Source organism: Bombyx mori, chromosome 12 (assembly GCF_030269925.1).
Source record: "Bombyx mori chromosome 12, ASM3026992v2".
Taxonomy (NCBI): Eukaryota; Metazoa; Arthropoda; class Insecta; order Lepidoptera; family Bombycidae; genus Bombyx; species Bombyx mori.
The window spans coordinates 12,452,788-12,472,492 of record NC_085118.1 but is presented as its reverse complement, the minus strand read 5'-3'; the positions used below and the strand labels follow the sequence as shown (position 1 = coordinate 12,472,492).

General features: G+C 32.5%; 4 protein-coding genes across 5 annotated transcripts; 2 read left to right on the top strand and 2 right to left on the bottom strand.

Moving 5' to 3' along the window:
• Window positions 1-9: 9 nt before the first annotated feature.
• Window positions 10-6,006, top strand: LOC101745864 (gastrula zinc finger protein XlCGF57.1). Its single transcript, XM_004926502.5, has 9 exons — window positions 10-200; window positions 1,208-1,347; window positions 1,631-1,664; window positions 1,742-1,773; window positions 2,249-2,413; window positions 3,001-3,126; window positions 4,324-4,390; window positions 4,525-4,653; window positions 5,509-6,006. Exons 1-9 carry the CDS (start codon window positions 90-92, stop codon window positions 5,911-5,913), a joined length of 1,209 nt encoding a protein of 402 aa, XP_004926559.1. The 5' UTR covers window positions 10-89; the 3' UTR covers window positions 5,914-6,006.
• A 156-nt stretch (window positions 6,007-6,162) lies between these two features.
• Window positions 6,163-8,008, bottom strand: LOC101745713 (NADH dehydrogenase [ubiquinone] 1 subunit C2). Its single transcript, XM_038014355.2, has 3 exons — window positions 7,679-8,008; window positions 7,408-7,551; window positions 6,163-6,280 (listed from the first exon to the last, which is right to left on the bottom strand). The coding sequence occupies exons 1-3, from the start codon at window positions 7,836-7,838 to the stop codon at window positions 6,231-6,233; spliced, it is 354 nt and encodes a 117-aa protein (XP_037870283.1). The 5' UTR covers window positions 7,839-8,008; the 3' UTR covers window positions 6,163-6,230.
• A 2,629-nt stretch (window positions 8,009-10,637) lies between these two features.
• Window positions 10,638-12,704, top strand: LOC101745565 (rRNA-processing protein FCF1 homolog). 2 transcript variants are annotated; one of them, XM_062671568.1, is made up of 2 exons: window positions 10,638-10,761; window positions 12,053-12,704. In XM_062671568.1, exon 2 carries the CDS (start codon window positions 12,101-12,103, stop codon window positions 12,665-12,667), a length of 567 nt encoding a protein of 188 aa, XP_062527552.1. In that variant the 5' UTR covers window positions 10,638-10,761; window positions 12,053-12,100; the 3' UTR covers window positions 12,668-12,704. The 2 variants fall into 2 exon arrangements, with proteins under 2 accessions (XP_062527552.1, XP_004926557.1); XM_004926500.5 differs by lacking the exon at window positions 10,638-10,761 and adding an exon at window positions 11,110-11,960.
• Window positions 12,705-13,262: 558 nt separating this feature from the next.
• Window positions 13,263-18,274, bottom strand: LOC101745231 (DNA methyltransferase 1-associated protein 1). Its single transcript, XM_004926497.5, has 8 exons — window positions 17,814-18,274; window positions 16,678-16,841; window positions 15,617-15,835; window positions 15,242-15,373; window positions 14,822-15,085; window positions 14,328-14,469; window positions 13,694-13,848; window positions 13,263-13,567 (listed from the first exon to the last, which is right to left on the bottom strand). The coding sequence occupies exons 1-8, from the start codon at window positions 18,013-18,015 to the stop codon at window positions 13,454-13,456; spliced, it is 1,392 nt and encodes a 463-aa protein (XP_004926554.1). The 5' UTR covers window positions 18,016-18,274; the 3' UTR covers window positions 13,263-13,453.
• Between the last annotated feature and the right edge of the window lie 1,431 nt (window positions 18,275-19,705).

Sequence of the window (19,705 nt, the reverse complement as noted above, 5' to 3'; positions counted from 1 at the left end):
CCGTTTGCCTATCTAAAACAAGGATATAAAAATTGTGTATCAAACAAAGTAGACAAAAAAAATCAACAATTAATTTGAAATTTGAAATTATGAATAAAATATGCCGAATATGTTTAGAAGAAGGCGTACTTACTTCAATATTTGCTAAAAATTTCAACATTTCGCTGTGTGACATGATAGAATATTGTTGTAACGTAAAGGTATACTGATCTTATGATTATTTATCAAAAAAAAAAAGTAAATTCAAATTATCGTCAAGATACAATTGATTTAACAACTGTTTCTATCAATATGAATATTTTATTTATTTATTTATACTTATTGTACACAAAAAGAAAATACAATAAAACAGATTTAAAGAATGTCTAAATACTATGTACAAAGGCGAGCTTAACTCATTCATGAATATTTATTATAAAAGAGATTTAAACTTTCTTAACAAATGTAATATGCTTCATTTAACCGAAACCTACCTATCGTCATCTTTTTCTCCACCTTATCCCACTATGTGGGGTCGGCACAGCGAATTTTTCTATTCCATTCTCTTCTAATAGCCGTCATCTCAACACTCACTCCTCTCTCTCTCATATTATCGTTCACACACTCCTTCCAGGTCTTCTTCGATCGACCTCTTCCCCCTTTACCTTGCACTACCATTTCCATGCATCTGATAGACATATGCATCTTCTCTCTCCGCATCACATGTCCATACTACGCTAACCGTCCGCTCTTTAATTTGTTAATTACCAGGGCTACTTTCACACTTCCTCTGATATACTCATTCGGTTGACCTATCTATGTTGTCATATTTTCTAATCCATAAATATATATTTTTCAAATTGAGTAAGGAGCATTTTCAGTTCTGTTATTATGCCAAATAATAAAAAAAACCATATATTGTAGGCTAGTTATTCTTCTTCTTCTCAGTGGTACACTACTGGCAGAATGGTAGTTGTTATCTATTGTCTTATTCCTTGGTTGCGGCTTTTGCGAGGAGAAGCAGATGCTAGTTACACAACAACTTATTTTACCTCTACTTGTTTAACTGTACTAGTGATTTTTGTGTTACTTTTATATTTTATTCATATCTCATTTACAAACAACCAGACCGAGATGACAATCATTTCACTCTAGACAGAGTGAGCTTGATTGTCATGTAGATGATGTAAGATGATATCGCCATTGCTTTACTTTGAAAAATTTACAGATAAGCAGAGATGATGGCTTGCCAGAGTTTATGTGCAGTAACTGCATGTACAAGTTAGGTGTGGCTTATCATTTCAAACAGACCTGCGAAAGTGCTGATATACGATTGAGGCAATATATCGGGCTGAGAATACCGAGCAAGTAAGGATATTGCATTAAATCCTTCTAATTAGTCCCTTATAACAACTAAATCACATTTATGAGAAATTTTTATTTATTTACTTTATTGCTTAGATGGGTGGACGAGCTCACAGCCCACCTGGTATTAAGTGGTTACTGGAGCCCATAGACATCTACAACGTAAATGAGCAAGCCACCTATTTTTTGGATATAAGTTCTATGGTTTCGAGTATAGTTACTCGGTACTGGGATACTGTGATTTTATTTCTATAGTGTCTTTAAAATATTTAATTAATGTTTTCAGAACCGTAGATGCGATGGTGATGACAGATCCAATTGTGAGTATCTACATAATTTCTGTGATGATAATGTAACATGCTGGAGTACTAATATAATTTATGACTTTTTTTTTCAGGCTCCAACATATTCAACAATAATCAAAAGATGGTAATGACAATATAACTAAAAACTAACTATTACTGTGAAGTTAGAAAAAAAAAGATTAAGCTCAATACAAATATTAAAAATAAACTAAACATGTATGGTAACTTGACTCCACGTGTGCTGTCAGCTCATCCACTCATCTGAGTAATAAAAAAAAAAAAAAGATATTTTGAACGCTAACCTAACTATAAACTACGCAATTATTATTAAATCATCAATTAATAACTATGCTATATAGTTACAATGATCGTTACAAACTGAGTTTTCATCGATGTCACTTCCACTGTGTACATACATATTACGTCTATGCATGTCTCCGTGAATATAGGTAGACAGCAGCTTGGCTCTGTCGCTGGCATTGCTGATGTCCATAGGCTACGGTAACCACTCACCAGCAGGTAAGCCGCATGCTAGTCTGCCTAAATGGGCAATAAAGAAAATTAATTCTTTAATCTAAAGATTTAAGTTTCATTTTCAGTAAATGTAAATTATCACAACAGAAACGAACACTATCGAATTACAAACGTAAACCGGAGTCTGAGAAGTTGAAACGAGGACCTAAACCGAAACCAAAGTCCGTACACTCTTGCTACCAGTGCAACAAACAGTTTAGGTGTCAAGCTCAATTGGAAATGCATATAAGGTATGTATGCCACAAAATACTTTACATACTTCTATAACTTATATCGCCAGTCTAGCCTTCTATATCCGAACTATATTGCTCTATTCAATAAAATGCAGTCTACATCAAACGTTAAAGAGTTCAAATGTTAATGAGAAATACACATTTTTAATAAGATATGCTTTCAGCTCACCTGAATATATATCCCAATAATTGAATCAAAATCATATTTATCTTGAGCAGTATCAAGTATATCTGATATACAGTACATCAGTGTATTCAAAGAGCATCTCTTTCTCTTTTTATTTAGAAACGAAGCAATACTGGTTTCATCAAGATAGGATCAGTAGTAAGCATGATCACCAGTAAAAGTTATGACATATATTTTTTTAATCTTTCACAATTAATATAACAGTTCTTGATTACGTTTTGACCAATTTCATTTGGTCGAAAAAACAAAGATCGTACGGTAAAGTTTAAGTGAGCAGTATCAAATATATATACATACTACATATTTGCAAAAATAAGAGTTCTTGTTTTTTTTTATTTCTCCCCGTCTGAAATTTTTAATTTAAAGAAATATTATCTATAATATCCTTACGTTACAGAACACACACCGGTGACCGTCCGTTCGTTTGCATGTATTGCCCTCGTCGTTTTACCCAGAAACACAACCTGACGATACATCTTCGTATCCACACGGGGGAGAAACCATTCCAGTGCGAAGTGTGCAGGTGAATAAACATATTAGACATTCAAGTTCCGCAAGATACGATTATAGGGTGTAGTATTAGAGATTGGCAGGCGATCTATGTGCTTAGTGGGAGTTTTTAACGTTCTCGATAGGGTAAAAGTTAGCTCATATTTGTATGGAATGGGATCGTTTGCCTACGTCTCCAGCCCACTGAGTTTCTCGCCGGATCTTCTCAGTGGGTCGCGCTTCCGATCCGGTGGTAGATTCTGCGAAGCACTGCTCTTGCTAGGGCGGTGTTAGCAATTCTCCGGTTTGAGCCCCGCGAGCTCACCTACACAAGCTAGGGTACGCTGAAATAGCCTCTCAAGGCTATCAGCATAGGTAGGAAAAAAAAAAAAAAAAAAAATTGCCTACGTTTGCCGCTAGGGGTGCTGTTCCAACTGCATACAAATTCGAATTAACTTTTACGCTATCGAGAACGTTAAAAAACTCGCACTAAGCACACTGATCCTCTGTACTAAAGACTAGACAAGATTTTGTCGGCGTGGTCTAGAACAGGGTTGTCCAAACTACATACCTTGCGGGCTAATTAAATTTATTACAAAATTTATTTATTTCAAGTAAAAAAATACAGGGTAATAAATACTTTCCGGGAATTCCCCCAATAGTAGTAAAGGATAGCCTCACTTTTAAACGATGACATAGGAATGGAAGGATACAGGAAAAAAGATAAATTATACCAAAACCAAATATTGATTAAATGTTTAGATGAAGAATTTTAATTTCGAATTCCAAACTATTTATATCCAAAATTATTTTCTGATCAAAACATGCGTCGCGGGCCGTTGACTGAGCAGCCCTGGCCTAGAGGATAACACACTCGGTATACTCGTGTCAAGCGCTGCTACTATGCCGGTGTTCAAATCGAAAAGCAGCTGCCAATTGTTTTAAGGAAATATGTACTAAAAAGTTGTTCACGGACGCGCATTCAAAATTTATTGTGCCTTCCAGTATGAAAGGTGGGACAGCTTTTATTCTTATTTTGATACACATTACAATTGAGTTTTGGACTTCATGTCTCAAGGTGGATGACGGCATTCACGTTGGGAATATTTATAGGCTTTGTTAACGTTTGTAATATAACAAGTCTATCGTGAGCTCGTCCACTAATCAACGTATTTAAAAAAGAAACGCTCTTAATAAATTTAATTATTTTGTAAAATTACAATATTTTCAGTAAACGATTTTCTGCACAAGGAAATTTACAAGCCCATCTGAAAATTCACACAGGACAACGCGATCATGTGAGTCACTTATCATCGTGTACCTATCAACCACTAAATTCGTTCGGCTATGAAGTTTTTACCCTGCTCACCTGTCCAATATTTTAATTAACCTATCATTGTGTAGGTACTTTAATCGAAAATATGAATTTCAGGAATGTACGATATGCCACAAACAGTTCATCACATCCAGTGAATTAACGAGACACATTAGCAAACATCGCGGCGTTAAAAATTTTAAGTGCGATTTGTGCGAATCTGCCTACATACATTCAAGAGACCTTGTGAGTAATTTTAAATGGCAGTCCAAAATTACGTTGACAAAATCAAAATTTTAAATATAATAGAACGTCCGAAGTTGGCTTTATTTCTCGCCAATTTGCATACACATTTTAACAAAACAGTCCGCGTGGGTAGGTACCACCACCCTGCCTATTTCTGCAGTGAAGCAGTAATGCGTTTCGGTTTGAAGAGTGGGGCAGCCATTGTAACTACTGAGATCTTAGAACTTATATCTCAAGGTGGGTGACGCATTTACGTTGTAGATGTTTATGGGCTCCAGTAACCACTTAACACCAGGTGGGCTGTGAGCTCGTCCACCGCTCTAAGCAAGAAATAATGGGAAAAAAAATAAGGCGTAAAATTTTAAATGCTTTGTTATGTTACAGGGCCAAGGAGCATTACTTTCTTTGCACATTTAAGATAATTGAGATTGAAATTACATGCATCTAGAATAGATTGTATTGGTACTTTTTTTATTTTATTGTCCTTGTATGCAGACGATCATACGGCCCACCTGATGATGGGTGGTTACCGTCGCCCATGGACTTCAGCAATGCCAGGGGTAGAGCCAAGCCGCTGCCTACCGCGAATAATAAGGGATTAATATTTTATAAAATATAATAATTTTTTTGTCCAATATATTTTTTGTCCATGTTCCACTCTCTTGTTTACCAAATGGATTTATTAGAAGTACTTTAATATATATATGGATAAAATTGTTTCTCCAATGTTTTTTGGACCTGTTTGTCTAGTATGTAGCGAATTGGTTATTTCATTAATATTGTATTCATTTATCTTTGCAAAAAGAACCGGATCAAAAGTTAAAAAAATATATACTTATTAAAAATTATTTTCAGAAACTGCACAAATTGAAGAAACATCAAGTCATGTCATGTCATGCCAGTCAAAAAAATAAAATACAAACAGAAGCATTTAATAACAGTAATACCATAGACATAATCGGTATAGATGTAGGCAAAGAACCAGCCATACCCATTAAGGAATCGAATAATATAAACCAAATAACTCAAATTGGAGAGAAACCTACGACAAACATACTTCAGATACTGGAACATAATCAGTCATTAATATCCTATAATGAGAAACATGTTAAAGATATGTATTCACAGTATAAAGTGCTTGAGAATCACAACTGTGCAATTTGTGGTGAAGGATTTAACTATATAACAGCATTAGCACAGCATTATCTACATCAGCATAAAGGTTATGATCCTTTACAAAAGAATTATGGTCCAACATAAGATATTTTCCAAATGAATTTTCAAGTGAAAGCTTAGATCTGTTTACACACTGTATTCTGCTTTAGCTATTAAAAATGATGCAACCCTAAAGAATATTGTTTCCTTTTAAATTAATACACTTGAGTTCTTAATTTTAAAATAAATATTTTCTACTTAACTTGCAACGTGATAAATGTTCAGTTATTTAATATTCTTCATTACCTTATTACAAAAGTGTTAACTCAATAAAAATAAATGAAACCATTGAAATAAATTACTGAAAACTATTTATTTTACATTTTTTAACATTTCACAACAACTCAATATTTAATTTACATTTAACGAACTGGGATCCAAGGTTCAAACAAGTCACCAATCTTCTTACGTTCTGCAAAAGGAATATTGATAGTGCTTAGTCACATCCAAGAACATTGGCAAATGTCATTGTCCTATTGGATAAGAGTTTATATTTATTTATTTCATTTATGGGTTAGGTAACATCCTCTCTTAATGAGTGGCCAAAACTTAAAGGAAATGAACATAATTCTTACCACTGATGTAAGTGTACCAGTGAAAGTTAATAATCTTACAGATGGTAATGTAGGTTTTTTAACACTACCCAACAATACTAGTAACAAAGACTGATATATTTAAACAATATGGACAAAAAAATATATATTGTCAAGAAGTGACAATTGCTTAAATATTATTTATTACAATAATACACATTAGTCTCTTCAGTTTACATGATCCATAGATGTCTTTAGAAAAGTACTTTAATAGTTTAATCACACAATTATTGTACCTATTTGTAATATTGTGTCAATTATAAAAAATCAGACAGTAGCATAATATTCAATGTCAACAGAAAACACTAGAGTTGTGCTTGACCAGTAAACATGTAGAGCATTTGAAATATATGAATTAGTTCGAGAATCTCAAAAGTAATTTTAATTGTCGTAATAATAAGATTAGTTATTGGTATTGCAATCATATTTAATGCCAATTAAAAACAAAATTTTTGACTTTAATGAAATGGGGAAGGGAAAAATTGTATCTGTTACATAAAACATTGCAAACCTAGAAATTGGTTATGGGCTCATAAAACCTATCATGGTCAAAGGGTTTATTGAGTGTTAAAGAATAGCTGCTTTTATGGCTATCCTCCAAAAGTTAACAAGAAATACTTTTTAAACAGTCAAAATACACCTCATGATAATGCTAACATACATTTTATTTATAGTCAATGTCTAATCATTTTTGTGATAGCTCACTCAATTGTATCTGCAGAGATATCCAAAACAAACAAAAAAATCTAGTTTATCAAAATATATGGTATTGTGTACAATTGGAATACTGGATATTCATAACAGAGAGAATTTCGCTTTACCAAAAGACATTTTAACTTCGATGACATTGTAAAAAAACAGAAGTAGTTTGAATGAGAGTACAAGACAAAAACATTTAAGCACACTATACAACTGATATTATAATCTTTTTAAATATCATACATACCGGGAACAGGGAAATCATCTGGGTGTAATTCTATATAATGCCTGTATACTGCATCCTTTTCTGCTAAATATTCATTCCGTTTATGCTGTACATAACTTAAAATGCTGACCCAACCTCCAGTTGCAATTATATGTTTTTGGATACCTTTTAAAATAAAAAAGCAAGAACATTAATATTCAAGTGGAATGTTGCCTAATTTTTAAGATTATTTCTTGACTATTTCCTCATTCATATTTAAAAACACATTTGTTATTGTTATGTAATTACTAACCGCTGAACACTGGCCGTTTAGTCTGGAAGTTTAGAAACATTCCTGTGCCAATACCGAACGTAACTCCTATTATTTCAGGCCAATATTTGTTCAGAAAAGGTTTTTGTCGTCCTTCATCTCCTAATTTTAGGAGTTCTTGGGCAGACATATGCAGCGACATTTTCGAAATTGGCAATCTACTCTGGTTTCTTCAGAATCAGATTCGAATTTCAGAATTTTCAATGTAGGTAGGTATTAATGTTTTTTTTTTGGTACAATTTTTCCTTGTTAGGAAAGGCAAGGGGATCTAAGCCCATGCAGCCTTGTCTGCTCTATATATTCTATGAAATGGAGGGTAATAATGTTTTTTTTTTAAGGAAATTTATGACCTGGTAACTAAGACCTTTAAGTCATGTCTTATTTTAAATATATTTCTTTTTTTTTTTTTTTTTTATTTTTTTTATTTCTTTATTAGAGCCATATTATTATATTAATATATTTTATATATATAACCATATTAATATATTTCTTAATTTTATGAAAAATGATAACATGGAGTGAAATGAAATGAAAATAATTAATTTGGGACATTAATCAACTGGGATGAAATAAAATGAGATGAGATTATATGGGATGAAATATAATCTCAGTAAAATGGTGGTCATTTACGGCTCAGTGAATTTAGCCCCTCTTTTTTTGATATTCGGATTTTATTTATTTATTTGTTCGTCGTTTGTTCGTTAATGTTCGAATGTAAACATTGTTTGTTCGTCTTTTATTTATTTATAATTAATTAAACAAATGATCACCGCTATGTTGGCCCCCTTTACTAGATATCTTTATTTTTATCACTCAGATTAATTAATTTTGATCAATTATCGTTTGCTCGACGAATATTGGTGATTGTTCGATCATAAAAACAATTAAATTCCTAATTATTAATTATTTTATATCTAATATGCAAACCTTCATCTCACGCCTAAGTACACTGCGCATGCACCGGATTTGTCGGTAAAAAATATTCGAAAATCAAAATGGGGTCAAATTCAGTGAGCCGTCTCTGGATCTCAACTACTACAAGACAAGTCGTAATCACTACATAGTGTACAACAAAGTCGCTTTCTCTGCCCCTATATCTGTCTGTCCCTATTTATGCTTAAATCTTTAAAACTACGCAACGGATTTTGATGATAGATAGAGTGATTGAAGAGGAAGGTTTATGTGTATAATAACATCCATTAAATAGTGGACAAATCAATAATAAATTACAGTTTCCGAAGCAAAGCGAGGGCGGGCCGCTAGTCATTAATATAATAGTTAGCAAATTATATATTAGTCAGTATAAATTAAACACGTCACTCCCAGTAAAAGTGTAACAAAGAGAAAAGCAACTTGTTTGAACAACGACTTCTTGAAAACTTTATTCTGAATTTGGTGGAATTTTTTGCTAAGAAATTCGCAGAAATAAAAACTAAAAAATCCATTGAAATATCATTAAATTTCCATTAATAAACAGAGACAAAATTCAATTTCATCTCATTCTACGTTTTCACAATTTTATAGTAATAAGCACCTTTTTTAAGCCTTGTTTCATGATTATTCTTCATCATGTGTTGGCTTAGTTCTCTAATAGAATAGTTTATAGTCTATTCATTAACACAGATTTTCTCTTGAATTAAATGTTGCAATTTAGATTAATATCTTTCTTTTAATTTAACTTTTATTATTTGTTGTATTCAGATAAGCTAAGTCGTAAGCTATAAAATATTAAATTTCTTCGATATTCAAGAGTCGTAGATATAATTAAAACTACTTTTACGTTAATCTCCCATTTTTATTGTCCTTATAGTTATTACAGAGAGAGAGAGAGAAAAAGAATACACTTTATTGCACACCAAAACACAATTAACATTAAAAAAACTGTCAACGAGCAGACACATTTGTACAATAGGCGGCCTTATCGCTAAAAGCGACCTCTTCCAGACAACCATTTAATTTACAGAAATTTTGGAAAAGATAAAGATATAGCAGGTATATTCCTTCACCATTCTTTTAAAGCAGTAAAGTTGGAGCTCTTCTCACTGATCCGGCAGAGCATTCCACAATCGAACCGCCTAGATGGTGAATGAATTATTAAAGAATGATGAAGAATGCGCGGGCATTTTCAGTCTCAGGCTATCCGATGATCTCAAAAATTATGCGTATCACCTAGGAACACGAAATGTTCTTTGAGATATGTGGGGGTAAGAGAATACATTAAAGTAAAGAAAGTTCTGGTTTCGGTTCGGTCAGTTTCAGTCTGGCAAACAAGTTTACGTATAGATATGTTATAGATGTACAGTTTATTGTAAAACTAATTGCACTACCGATGTACTGATGGCAAAACGATGGCAATTAATAAAAAAATTTTTGGGAACAAAGCTTCAGTGTCATAAATAAATAAAAACTAGCCCTCATACAGAGTACTAGTATCAATTTTTCTAGGGCTTTTTGACACAAACGCTAGGTGCGAATTTCTGCGAATGGATTTTCTTTTGTTAATTGAGTGTTTCTTCAGCCTTCAGCGCGTAATAACGGGGGTTTATTAACTGATTAGTATCTGTGAAAGTGCATTAATGTGGAAAATTTAAAGATTCGCTGGACGTAGAAAGTGCACAAATGTGGGAAAATGTAGCAAAGCTGCTAAACGTAATTCTCGGGATCCTCCAAAAAGTCCACTGAAAAAGTCTTAGTAAGACCACCATTTTACTGAGATAATATTTCATCTCATAACGTCTCATCTCATTTCATTTCATTCCATGTTTCATAATAATCAACTTTATTTCATTTTTCTTATAAAAAGTATTTAAAAGACTAGCGGCCCGCTCCGGTCAACAAAAATTTCAATGATACTTGACGTTGTTTTATTTTTTAAATAAAAGAACATAACTGTAATGGTTAGACATAATAATATACTGTCGCGACACTTTTTGTAAATAATAATGTGTTCTACAAAGTCGTAGTACATTATTTTATTCTATCGTCAATAGTTTTCGCAGGGCACGCGATGTAAAGAATATTTTAAGTATTTTTTTTACACCTTGGGTTACATTATTGGAGTTTTAGTAAGGATCCCTAATTTTTTTTAAAGAAGATTATAGCCTATGTCACTCGGGAATAGTGTAACTTCCACACAGTAAAATAATTTTTCTAATCGGTTCAGTAGTTTCGGAGCCTATTCAATACAAACAAACAAACAAATCTTTCCTCTTTATAATATTATTAAATTAAATTAGTATAGAAGTATAGATTAGGCTGTATGGTATGATATATTTGCCTTTCCAGTTTGAAAAATAAAAATAATATTACTTTTTAAACCTAAACTTTATATGTAGATTGGAACTCCGAGTGGGAAAAGTCTTGTTTATCAAAAGGTGGACGATATCGTCGTCTTCATATCGAAATTAATTTAAAACCTTGGTTTTCTAAGTTTAATTTCCCAAAAAAAGTAACATCTACCATATCGAGATTAAGATTTGGCCATTGTAGTTTACCCAGTCATTTATCGAGAATTGGTGTCGTTGACTCAGATGCTTGTGAACATTGCAATACCAATGGAAACATCGAACATACATTATTTGAATGTGTCAAATACAAATCCAAACCACTTTATGAATTCCTTATAAAATTTCGTGCTCCTCTCCCTTGTGACTCCTACACTATACTTTCCTTTGTTGATTTCAAATATACTAAAGCTCTTATTTCTTTTCTAACCTTCCATAATATTTTATTATAATATCTTTTCTTCTTTACATTACTATATTTTACTATATGTATATATTGCCCTAGTTCCTCCTATACCGCCTATTTCTAAAGTCCCTGCTCCTATCCCTCTACACTGGAATATCATGGCAACTTGACATTTCAAGATGAAGTTACTATGTCGCCTTTGGCTGACTCGACTCTGGCTAAAATAAGCTTCCGAATGAAGTTTGATCGCCATATTGAAGAAAAAAAAAAAAAAACTTTATATGTCGTACTGTCAAAAAAACGTGGTGTTATTCATAAATCTTGATATATTTTTGGTTTATTTGTGTATTAAATATGGATATAAGAGTGTAAATTGCAATGTGCGCAGATTGTAATAATAATACTAAAATCGGAAATCCTTAGTATTGATGCATTTTGAAATAACAAATAAAATTTATAAGAATTGGGTGCACATCGTACTGTTCGTAGGGTTTATCGTTACTGTATCGGTTTGTGTCAATTAAAATAGAAGTTAAGGTTTTTGGAATACAAATATTTATAAATCATTATAATGGTAAGAACCCAAGACGTTTTCAGTAAAAAATAATGCTATTACATAAATTTGCAAACACATAGAATCATAACCTTATTATTGATTTATTTTAGGGCAAACAACGAAAAACGAGGAAAATAGTAGAGAAAAGATTTGCAAAAATGAAAAAAATGATCAACCCCAGCGACTCTCGGATAAAAAATAGCGAAAGGAGTGAACCAAAGAAGAAGAAACCTGTAGATCCTCATGTAATTAAAATACGTGAAGTCCCACAAACAAGTTCCGCACTATTCTTCCAATACAACATGCAGCTAGGACCGCCATATCATGTACTAATTGACACAAACTTCATCAACTTCTCAATAAAGAACAAACTTGATATCATACAAAATATGATGGATTGTCTTTATGCTAAATGCATACCATATATTACTGATTGTGTCCTTGGAGAATTGGAAAAACTTGGAAGAAAGTATAGAGTAGCTTTAAGGATTATCAAGGACCCACGATTTGAGAGGATAGCATGTCTTCACAAAGGTACATATGCTGATGATTGTTTAGTACAAAGAGTTACACAACATAAATGTTATATTGTAGCTACAAATGACAAAGATTTGAAACGAAGAATTAGAAAAATACCAGGTGTGCCTATAATGTATGTTGCGGAACACAAGTATACAATAGAACGAATGCCGGATGCATATGGTGCTCCAAAAGGAGCAATTTAACATTAGATATTTAATTTAATAAATATTATATTATAAATTTTTGTATTGATTCTAATGGTAATAGAATTTTTAAAATATTAGTCCACTGCTACTGCAAAGCAGCCACATATTCACAAACTCAAATGCATTTAAATGTAAGTTCAATAATGGTTCAAATTGTTATTTTTAAGCCTATATCTATATTAAACATGCAGTGCTTTGTTAGTGTTCTCTAGTGAGATTTTTTCTAACTTTACCTATCTAGAAGACTTTAATCAACATTACAGCGTTTGGCTTTGAGTGGTACAACAACCAACATACAATACAACTTAATCGTCTACTTTGTGTGTCTTAAGCATTCATGTTGTGATGTGTATAAGCCAGGTTACTTATCAATGCAATAAAATGATTTAAAAAGCCTGTAACAAACTATTACTGTCTGCTATTTCAAGGCACTGCCCATGTCTATTGGCTATGGTAATTACATATCATCATGGATTGCAAGTATCTAGTATCTCCTACCACAAAACGTAAAAACGATATATGGACTGCCTTTACAATAATGTGCCAGGCCTAACATATTTAAACAGAATGTTTAGGTCAGATAAAAGCTCAATTTGTCTATTGCATGTTAATTTATTTTTCTGAAGTAAGTTTCAGTGGTGTACATACATTTAAATCTAACATTGAAAATGTCCTTATCTAGAATACAACCAATCTGTTTCTTTTACTTTTCTGATTTAAAGTTTTTGTGAAAATATATAAAAAAAAACAGTTCATTGTTTACTCTCTGTAACAATAACAATACTATATGGTTGTATTCATTGCACCAGGAGAACCAACCACATCAATTATTTCACCAACTGGTTTCGAGTCACTGTCCACACTTGTGTTGCATATTGATGCTGGAATCGTAAGGGTCTGAAACCATGTTGTTAAGATTGTTAAACATTTAGTCATTCTAAGCAAAAAAAAAGTTAAAAACAATCACTAATTTGGCAATTACGTTAAAAGCCTATCAATTTCATATAGAAGTCACATTTTTACCTTTCCCGGGTTTAAAGCTTCATATTGGTGGCGCAAAGCTTGCAATTCAAACTCACAGGATGCTAAAGCATTTTTCAGATCTATGGACAAAGCCAGATCAGAGCGGAGCTCATTGAAATGTTTGCAGATAGGTTCAGTTGGAGTTGGTGCTATATCTGTAAATATATAAAAATGTGTAAGAAATTTTTCTTGCTTAGTACCTAGTATTTAACAGTTTGTTAGTTGTTACGTTTAATGCAGCAATACAATGCTTTTTAAAATTGATTCAAAATTAGGTGGGCAGGTGATCTTATGGCCAGTCTCATTGGTAAGTGGTTACAGGGCCCATAAATACATTCAAACGTGAATCTGACCTCCCATTTAGAGATTTTATATTCTTGGAATAATTAATCTCCCTCAACTTATATCTTTCAAGTTAAAAAGTTGGGCAAAGTAGTGCTGTAAAAATATGAATTGACTTTCATTTCTACTTTCATTATGAACATGCATTGTTAGTGCACATTGAATAATCTCAATTATATGTCTGTTAACTAAGATTATTGTAGTGTCCATGATTTCGTCCACTAATTTATATACATATAAGGCCTTTATAAGTTGTGCTGGAAAAATGACTAATTTTATGTATCACACTGACCTATGTTCATTAGTCGAAGCTCTTGTTCAATAGCTTTCGTTTTACGTTGTCCTACTCCAGGAGGCAGTTTCATGCGTTGAGAGCGTAGCCATACACCAGTTCCTCGAGCCTCCGGAAACTTTATTCCTGACCACTCCACTGTCTGTTCAATACAACGTCGTACATAGATTATAATATATAATACTGCCACTGTTAAATTATAACTAGGCAGTTGGTTGTTTGTGGTTCAGATATTTATCAAAGCTCATTTATATAATGTATTATTAATTGACAAAACATTAATTATATTCTTAAAACGTAATATTGTGATGAACACAGATATGTTTTGGTATTTAGTGCATAGAAAAGTTAAAGAGTATATGGCCTACCTGGTGTCAAATTGTTACCCAGCACATAAAGACCACAACTTTTAGGCCACCTTCCATCTTAAGATATGCAGTTTAAATTGTACAGTATAACAGCTTTCCTATAAATTGTTAACTAAGTAAAATTACCACATTTTCCACAGCACGCATGGGTCTTTGCTGTGTGGTTATCTTCTTCTTATGTAATTTCCGATCATGCCTCCTCATGTTGGCAGCCATGCTTGAAGGTGTTCCTGGGGGCTCTGTGTTATGGTTTGTCGGAGTTGATGGGGTAATAGTGCCGCTGTCTGCTCTTGATATAAGTTTCTGTAAATCTTGAGTTTTCCTTTCCCTTTCCCGTTTCCTGGCTTCGATCTTTTTCAGTTCAGCTAGCAGCATTTGCTCTTCATCGATCTTTGAACATAAGATACTAAACGGTTTCATTTGGTATTGACTAACTTAACTAGTAGATATGAAATTGTGAGGCAAATTGCATTAAATTAATTTTTCCAATTATTCCAATATTATTATGGGGTTATGTGTTTGTATATAATATATTTGAGAAATGACCTGTTCTTGAGTGCGATCAAATAGTCTTCGCAGTTGTTCCTTTCTCTTTCGTTCATGTTCAGCATCGTAATGATAGACGCGTTTTTCGCCATTCACCATTGTAACTGTGTTTGACCAGGGATTAGTCTTAACCTGAAACATGTTTTAGTATCTGCAAAATTATGTTTAATTTCTTTAATGATAAGATTTAGTTTTGGCTGCGGCCATCTTGTACCACTCATATTTTAAATGGCATTTATTATTGAACATATAACTTGACATACATTGATGGATTATTATGGTTGTGACAATTAACATTTTGGTGACAGATCTGTTTAAGACCAGTCCTCCAGTGTGCCAGTTATTAAAAAAAAAAAACCAAATAATAATACTCACCTTACTCAGAATAGAGCAGATATTATAATAACGTTCCTTCAAATCTTCTACACTTCGATCTCTGAATGCAGCCCTGTCCCATCGATCATGTATTACAATAAATCGCAAATCAAAACGTTGGCATAAATCCATCAGATGATCAGTTTCTGCTTGACTCCAATCTTCAGATTTTAAGTATTGGTTATATTCGGACTCGGAATAAGATGGTATTGACACTTGCTATAAAAAATAATAATGATATTTTTACCTTTTTCAATCTTGCTCAGAATTCATTAATATGTGTATTTTCATTTAATTTGTCTTAATTTATTTGTAATTTTATGTCACTGCATAGAGCAGAGTAGAAAGTGACTTCATAATAGTAAAACTCAACTTTGACAGTCAACCCCAACTCACTGTGGCTCAATCTCTAGAATTGAGATGAGTCGTCTATTATCAAAGGTGGCAATCTGTGCATTTGGACAAAAAAATGTTATTGATATGTCAATACAGATTGATTTGAATATAATCATCTCTTTCAAAGAATACGGTTCAAAACCTGCATTAAATAAAAGTTAATACTTAACCTGTTATTTATCTAAGATGTCGTTCAGAAGAGTTTTGTGACTGCCAATGGAATACAAAGTCAATAATTCGTTTTTCTGATTTACCAATAATTTTCCAAAAGTCACATTGCCGGCTTTGATAATAGGCGACTCAGATATGACATTTTGCATTGAAAGTTTTTATTTCTTTGAATAAAACATTCTGAGAATAATCATCAGTTAGAGAAATGTTCAGTTAGATTTTTAATGAACGTTCTGAAATACAAGATTTAGATCACTCATATTAGAAAGAAGAGGCTATGGATTGGGGGAGCCCTATGTCAAGCAGTGGACTGCCGCAGGCTGATGATGATGATGATGATGATGATATTAGAAAGGCAAATCAGGTCTTTTGACTTGAAAGGAAGGTTCATTTAAATAAATGACATTCATATGAATTATAGTTTTAATATTTCAATATATCAATAAATTGCTACTAACACAGGTATGAATGTTAAAAAAATTCTACATTTATACCTTATTGAATTGTGCAAAGGGGTATTCTTTAGCTTCATCAGATGCCCTCTTCCAGTGGTGGAAAACTGCATTGTCTTTACGTGCAGGATTAGTAAATGGTGCCCATACCCATTTTCTGACTTTCCTCATGCCAAGCCTGGCTTTTGTCTGTTTGTATGCTTTTCCTAAAATATTTTTTTGTCATTTGTTTATATTTATGAAACTAATTATCATACATCTTTAGAATTAATAGATTGCCAATTGAATGCATAACACTGAATGTTACAATGTAACTATTGCCTTTAGTTTTCTAATTTCGACTTTTTAATATTAATCGCACTGAAACCAACACTTTGAACAGAACAACCAATGTTTTATCAAACGTAAGCCTTAACCTCAATATGGGCAGAATCATTTACCTTACAGAGTATAATTACTTTGCTAGCAACATAGCATCATTTAGGTAATACGAAGCTGTCTTCTATATATAAATTCTCAGCTAGCAATACCACAAAAGTCAAATATGTTGTTTTTAAATAGCAGGGACAAAATACTGAATAACTTCCAATGATTCTGTGAAATTCTAGTCATGGTTTAAGGATAAGACACTCAGTGGACTTGTATTAAGCAATGTAACTTATACAAATGTTCAAATTTCAACTTCTTTTTATGAAATACATATTTTTTCCCCTAACTGATCATTGATAGCTGCAAGGCCTTTCAACTACAGGCGGCCTAGTAGGTAAGCACACAGGCTCAACCTGAGAGAAGTACTTAACACTGGCCTTAACAAGAGCAGTGCTTTGCAGAATTTATCACCAGATCGGAATAGTGACTCAGTGAATCCATCGTGAATCCATATTTAACACATATTCACAAAAGACTCTCATGATGTAGTGTTTTTGAGTAACAGCTTTAGCGGTAACATGAGTAACATTTTGTGTAAATACTGGGAATAAAGAGTGTTTGTTTTTTGCCCAAAAGCTGTAATATGTTCCAGTTTGTAGGGACAGCTTTTATACTGTATGATTGGAATATTGATCTCACAGATACAGGTGTAGCAGTATCATTCTGCAGTGATTTTAGTGTATGTAAACTACAAAAACAGATCTGTCAGTGGAAGAATAGGAAAGGTAATGCTTAAAATATTATTTTACCCGTATCAGTAGGCAGTAAAGGAGGTAATTCCTTATTGTCATTATAAAGTAATGCGAAAACCTCCCTATGCATTCCCTCGGGCCTCTTGACAGCTTTAGCGGTAACATATTTCTTTTTGTTCTTATCGCCATGTATAATACTGTCCCTGCTGATCTCTGTTGCCGGTTGTTCTATGTCTAATATATCAAGAATATCAGCCATTTTTGTATCAAATAATTTGTTTATAGAATCAGCAGTCTTACAATTCTTCTCGAACAACAAATTATACTGTAATTGATAAAATATAATTTTGTATCATGAAGTACTTTTGTTTTTCGTATTTTTATATTTATTGAGTTCGTATTATCATCATGTTCACTAAAAGTCTTTTTATTTATCTAACTTAAATTAGTTAAATTCATACTAATTTTCGGAGTTACAAGCTACAACTCGCGACTTGACAGCTATCAAAAGATATTTGATGTCAAACAAATGTCAAAAATTATTTAGTGTCAACGAAAGTAGGAATATACAGCATAAATTTAAAAGTTGATTGATTTAACATTACTCACGGACATTCAATTTAAGCTGTGTTTGGACTTGACTATGCCTCTGGTATTGTTGACGTCCATGACAGTACCTACCATAGATTATACACTTAATATATGTACCTCATGGAGTTAATAAGTACCTACAACTGGAGTGCTGTCTAATGCCGAGAAATCGGTCTCGAAAGAGAATACTTTTTGGTCGCGGTGTCCTTGTCTAATATGGTGACCATATAAAATTTATTTATAGGACAAAATTATACACATGCATTAGTTTTGAATTTACCTTAAGTAATTCTGTGTAGCCCTATGTAAATACAAAACACGTGCTTACAACAGTTTATTTATGTAAATTCAATTCTAAACATTGCTTCGTCGTCATGGTGACTTTTTTCGACGGTTTTTTTTAGAAATTGCTGCGTTGTCTAAAATCTATCACTGAATTTTATTACAAACATCATTACCTCAGTTCTATTACTTAAACTTCCTCAAACTCATGTTTAACGTCCGAATATTCAACCGCGACTTAAATATTATGTTGAACTTAATTACGCAATTCCTACTTTAATGTACTAGCTAAGTGGGCCGTGCAAATTAATATTTGACACACTGAGTGAGACACTGCAACGCACATGGTCTGCGCGTATCGGGTGCTCTTTTCCTACATTCACATCTTCAATTGATTTAAAATTGCTTGTATTTTTACTTCTCTGCTATTTTCATGACACGTGTATATTAAGTCTACTAGTTACATTTTAGGAAATAAAACACAATGGGTAATAAAATGAAATGAACTGAAATTCATTTATTTGTTATATGTAGACAATTAAATAACTCTTAAATGACAAGTCAATACACATAACACAATACACATAGTACTTGATCTCTATTTACAAAATATTGGTTATATTATTATTAAGTTCAGTTAATTTTCTGTAGTCTTATAATATAACATTTTCTCTATTTTATGTAAATTCTTTTTTTCCAACGAAATACATAATTTATTTTAATCAATATCTAAGTGGACCATGAGTATCATTAAAATTTCGCAATTTAAATTTCAATTCAATTAAAAATCGCCATTTTTCTTTAATAAATCTAAAATCGACTTTATATTTACAATCACTATTTCGCGACTTTTAAGTTTTTGTTTCAAAACCTTAACATCTTGTCGTAATTTTGCTTTTCTCGGGGTATTTTTTATTTCTTGCGTTTGAGTACTTGATTCCTCTTGTTTGACCTTTATATAGGACATTTTCCAGAAATCATATTTACTAGAAGAACCTTCTCGTTCGCTAAACGTCAGGCAAATGATATACATGCTTGCGTGCGATGCTATTCAATACAATAAAAAAGTTCAAAAA

Excerpts from the sequence above, each read along its gene's own strand:
- LOC101745864 (XM_004926502.5), top strand. The coding sequence starts at position 90 with ATGAATAAAATATGCCGAATATGTTTAGAAGAAGGCGTACTTACTTCA. Across the intron at positions 1,665-1,741 it reads TGGTGATGACAGATCCAATT|GCTCCAACATATTCAACAAT; the intron begins GTGAGTATCTAC and ends TTTTTTTTTCAG. Across the intron at positions 1,774-2,248 it reads TCAACAATAATCAAAAGATG|TAAATGTAAATTATCACAAC; the intron begins GTAATGACAATA and ends TTTCATTTTCAG.
- LOC101745713 (XM_038014355.2), bottom strand. The coding sequence starts at position 7,838 with ATGTCGCTGCATATGTCTGCCCAAGAACTCCTAAAATTAGGAGATGAA. Across the intron at positions 7,552-7,678 it reads TAAACGGCCAGTGTTCAGCG|GTATCCAAAAACATATAATT; the intron begins GTTAGTAATTAC and ends TTATTTTAAAAG. Across the intron at positions 6,281-7,407 it reads AGATGATTTCCCTGTTCCCG|AACGTAAGAAGATTGGTGAC; the intron begins GTATGTATGATA and ends TTCCTTTTGCAG.
- LOC101745231 (XM_004926497.5), bottom strand. The coding sequence starts at position 18,015 with ATGGCTGATATTCTTGATATATTAGACATAGAACAACCGGCAACAGAG. Across the intron at positions 16,842-17,813 it reads TTTACTGCCTACTGATACGG|GAAAAGCATACAAACAGACA; the intron begins GTAAAATAATAT and ends AAAATATTTTAG. Across the intron at positions 13,849-14,327 it reads GCTTCGACTAATGAACATAG|ATATAGCACCAACTCCAACT; the intron begins GTCAGTGTGATA and ends ATATATTTACAG.